The sequence below is a fragment of the Palaemon carinicauda genome, chromosome 4 (assembly GCF_036898095.1).
Source record: "Palaemon carinicauda isolate YSFRI2023 chromosome 4, ASM3689809v2, whole genome shotgun sequence".
NCBI classification, from domain to species: Eukaryota; Metazoa; Arthropoda; class Malacostraca; order Decapoda; family Palaemonidae; genus Palaemon; species Palaemon carinicauda.
Genome location: NC_090728.1, coordinates 171,424,985 through 171,429,984, shown reverse-complemented (window position 1 = coordinate 171,429,984; position 5,000 = coordinate 171,424,985). Strand labels below are relative to the sequence as shown.

The 5,000-nt window shown below is 34.7% G+C and overlaps 1 protein-coding gene across 3 annotated transcripts in view; it reads left to right on the top strand.

The window, feature by feature from the left end:
• Positions 1 to 5,000, top strand: part of LOC137640188 (sushi, von Willebrand factor type A, EGF and pentraxin domain-containing protein 1-like) — a 157,994-nt gene that overhangs the window by 42,698 nt on the left and 110,296 nt on the right. For all 3 annotated transcript variants that reach the window (XM_068372720.1, XM_068372718.1, XM_068372719.1), the window contains 2 exons: positions 3,561 to 3,728; positions 4,537 to 4,671. In XM_068372720.1, the coding sequence (XP_068228821.1) occupies positions 3,561 to 3,728; positions 4,537 to 4,671 (303 nt within the window). The remainder of the gene's footprint in view (positions 1 to 3,560; positions 3,729 to 4,536; positions 4,672 to 5,000) is intronic.

The window sequence follows — 5,000 nt, the reverse complement described above, 5'->3', positions numbered from 1 at the left end:
AATACTACATACGAGTTGCGTATGACTCAGTCTATGTTTGATATCGATGTAAAAAAAAAAAAAAAAAAAAAAAAAAAAAAAAAAAAACAGCTAAAGTAAGGTCCGTATACAAAGGGGCTGTAAGGCCATTCAGTGTCCAAGTGCTGTAGGGTCGGGGGGGGGGGGGGGAGAATGGGTACAGTCACCCAATGAAATAAAAGTTGAGAGGTTGGACAGCAAGATGGGAGAAAAGCAGCTGGAAAAAACGATAAAGTAGAAGGATAAAGAAAGCAAGAGCAGTTAAGATCATGAAGTAAAGCCTACTGTGCATTACGTGAGGTATTTAGGCAGTGCTTCGCCTACGGGAACAACCCAGTTTCGATTTCCACGAGTGCAGGAGAAAGTAGGTACCTTTTGGGCTACCTAATTTCTCTGGCTAACTCAGCAATATATCGTGTAATTAGGTGCGAGTTGGCTTTGGTGAATTGCGACCAGGGTGGGGGATGGGAGAGGTACAGTTGGACACAGGAATTTAGGAAGAGAACCCTGTCAAACCCTAACTGTGAAGCGGGTAACCTAACAGCTATTGTAAGGAGAAATGACAGGGGTGGTGTTCAGGGCTTAACACAAGAAATGGCCGAGCAGAGAGTATGTGACAGGGTCTACTTCCTCAGAGCGAGGTGTGCCAGGAATTCATGTATCCAACCGTACATGGACCCAACAACTAAATTCCAAGTCTTGATAAAATACGTGGGAAACACTTTCTGGCTTATAGAAGCTAATAAAAAGAAATGCTTCATAGTCTTGCATCATCTCTGTGAAATCCCTGAACGTGAAGTGATCAGCCTCTTTTGACTTGAAGCAGATATTTCCATCTTTGTTATTTTTGCGATAATAAACTTAAGATCTGTCCTTTGAAGAGCCGAGCGCTCTAGCTGAGGTGTCCATGCGATTTTAAAGTGACGTCATCTCGTTATTATTTCAACACAGGGAGCTTTGCGGCCCCCCACACGTATTTTCCAAACATGTCATAAGGTATTTCAAAATGTCTGTGTTTCCATCTATAAATAGAACTTTGCCGTTATGAAATATGTTTCAGGTGGGAAGATTCAGGCGAGATGTGTTGCAGACTCTCGGGGAATATAAAAAGAAAATATCTTTATCTGAAATACATTCGCAATGAAGATGAATAATTAGGCAGCTCTTGTTGGCATACTGAGTAAAGGGTGCAACCCAAGACTCATAATAATTATTCCCGTCGCTTGAAAGAATCCTCATAGAAATAAGCATGAATAAATTCACAAGGAAAAATCTAGGCATTTCTAATTGAAAGGACGACATCTGGCGTAAAAAGAGCAATAAAATCAGCAGAATATTAACTTGTATGGCTGGGTATACAAGAAATACTTTTGCGAGAGGAATGCAATATTGTGTTAATTGCACGACAACTTCATTGCAACTATATTTTTCTTATTTCTAATATTTTGCTTACACATACAAGGTAAATCTCTCTCTCTCTCTCTCTCTCTCTCTCTCTCTCTCTCTCTCTCTCTCTCTTTTACCTTACGCATTTATTCTTCTATAGAGAGATGGCGTCAAGCATTACCCTTGTCGTTTTCAGGCTGCTAAGTCTTATACAGAAATACGCACACGCTCTCTCTCTCTCTCTCTCTCTCTCTCTCTCTCTCTCTCTCTCTCTCTCTCTCTCTCTCTCTCTCTCTCTCTCTCTCTCTCTATATATATATATATATATATATATATATATATATATATATATATATATATATATATATATATCCTTTCTAAGTGGGGGTATCTTGGTGAAAGTGTTTGATTGTCGCAATGATAACCAAACGTTCATGTAAAAATCTATTTATTTATCTATCTATCTATCTATATATATACATATATATATAAATTTATATATATATATATATATATATATATATATATTATACTTAAGGCATTTCCTTTCACCGTAGTGTGGTTTTAAAGTGAAAGAAAGGCAAGAAAAATATAATGGCCGAGTTCATAGTTTAACGGTAGGATTGTTATCAGACCATTGAGCAGAAATCTTTCCATGGGAAGAATGAATGGTAAAGATAGCTTGGTAAAACGTCTCCATGATTCAAAGAGGTAGGAGTGAAGGAAAAAGAAGAATAAAACCTAGATTTAGAAGATTCTAGACAAAGGACATCACTACGACATGCCTCTTTCATTTGCATATACTTACTTTTGAGTCTAAAATATTCATGAATAAGATTTCCACTAAGATATTACATTCGAATATGGGATAGATAGACTAGTATAGGTTTTTGGACACACAAAATTAAAAATCTCTAACTGGAATTAGCTGATTGTGGCTATGTGAACTTAATGGTATTTTCCACTTTATTATGAATCCAGTTAATTTCAGAGGCACATAATTCTTTTGTATTTGTTGGAGAATTGGTTGTATTACTACATTACGTAAAGATGATTATGTAAATTCTTGTTGATTAACGTATAATTATTGAAAGCAATCATCTTCCCTAGTTTGCAGATTGGCTCTCACAATGGTCGAGATTCTTGCTATGCTCTTGCAATTTCCAGTGTTCTGGGAAAATATCCTAGATTTTTTAGATTTTGTAAATTTGAGAAGAAAGCCCTCAGAAGAATATTGGGAGTTGAATGGCAGGACAGGATTAGAAATGAAACTATAAGAGAGATTACTTGAGTGCCATATGTGGATAAGATCATGGTGAGGGGTAGATGGAGATGGTTTAGTCCTGCTCTTCGTACTACCTGAGAGAGCTTAGTTCACCAAACTTTTAACTAGGGTCCACAAACGACTAGAAGAGCAAGGCCTACATGGCTTAGGACTATAAATGGAGAAGCATTGATTTAAAAGCTCAAGATGGAGACGACTGGCGAAATCTGACCGAGGCCCTTTGCGTCAATAGGCGTAGGAGATGATGTTGGTGATGATAATATTCTGAATAGGAAGCTTATATGACTGGTTTTTAATTCAGTGCTACTTTTAATGTTAATCAAGAGGACTTTGTTTTCATACTTCAACAGATGGGGGTTCGCAGATTATTTAGTTTTTTTTTTTTAAATTTTACTTTTTATGTTGTATACGTACGACTGTGTTTTGGCCTTGAAAAAACATCAATTTTCCAATAATGATAATAATAATAATAATAATAATGATAATGTGACGGGCCGAGAGAGGATGTGAACTCAAAGGCAGATTGGAAACGACTGAGTTCACATCCTCTCTCGGCCCGTCACATTGGTGACCCCGGAGTGACTCGAACACCCATGTACCAACCGTGTGTCACACAATATATACAATAGGAATTATGTACAATTGTGTATATTGTGTGACACACGGTTGGTACAATAATAATAATGATAATAATAATGATAATGATACCAACTTTCGATATACTCCCACCCAGCTAAGGATGAATATTTAAGCTCATGCTTACTTATCATATGTCATACTTATGTAGTAAAGTGATTCTTAGCTCCTTATTTTCTGTTTTTTGTCATTTTACATTTTTCATTAATTTATTAAAATCCTCCTCTTGTTACAGGTACCTGAACAAAGAATAGAGCTAGTGTTTCTAGTCGACGCCTCTGCGTCAGTTGGTGCTGAAAACTTCTTCAACGAAATCAAATTTGTCAAGAAGTTGCTAGCTGACTTCGCCGTGTCTTATAACCAAACAAGAGTTGCTGTCATCACATTCTCTAGTAAAAATAAGGTAAGTAACGTCACAATTGTTATTGTATATATTTCCTTCAATGCTAACACTTGTATAGGCACCAAGATGCAATATTTTGGTGAATGTCATCGGGAAATGTTATAACTATCTTTTCTTTATTTTGTTTATTGGGTTAATTTTTTGTGGTTTCATCTTACTTGAAATTCATCCATGATCTTCTTATTATGGTAGAACTATTATCTACAATCCTGAGTTTCGTTAGGAAACTTATACAGGTGAAAATAAGTAAACGAAAATGATCTTTTTCGAAGTTTATGTAGAGCGCGAAACCTTTCAGAATTTTTTTTTTTTTTCAAGTTCAAAGTAGCGCATAACAACCACATTTGAATTTGAATTTGTTTTCAATTTGCTTAACAAAAGCAACGCTTTCCTCTCCACTCCCAGAGACTAAATTAGTTCCTGTTTCCAACATAACCAGATCAAGCTTTAAAAAATCCTTTTTATAATTGTTAGAATAAACCCACCAAATATTTTTCGAGTACCACTGGTTCGTCCGTTTCTTTATGAAATTAAGTTAGAACTATATTTCACTGACCTTTCCGGGTGGGGATACCTTAATGTGGTGAAAGGGTTTGCGTATCGCCATGATCAGCAAAAGCTCTACTAGTCAGTGAGTGATCAGACTAAAGTCTCCCACCATCACCAATCTGTAGTTGTCCACGTTGTGATGAAAATTGGCCAAACTGCTGCATTTACTGTTATAGTCTCTGGAACTTTTTCTTCAGTTTTACTATAACATTTAACGAATAAAACTGTTCCTTTTTTAAATACAAATAATTGATTACAGGTCATCCGACACATTGATCATGTGACACAGGCGTCACAAGAAAACCACAAATGTACCCTTTTGGAAAATGAACTTCCAAAGATCAGATACTCAGGTGGAGGCACGTATACATTAGGTGCCATGCTCGAAGCTCAGGTAACGTATCCATATGTGGTATCTTGTTTGGGTTCTATGAAGAGTATTTTGGTAATCTACTGAGATATATATATATATATATATATATATATATATATATATATATATATATATATATATTTATATATAAATATATATATATATATATATATATATGTATATATATATGTATATATATATATATATATAGATAAATATAAATATATATATATATATACATATATATAAATATATATATATATATATACATATATATATATATACATATATATAAATATATATATATATATATATATATATATATATATATATATATATATGTGTGTGTG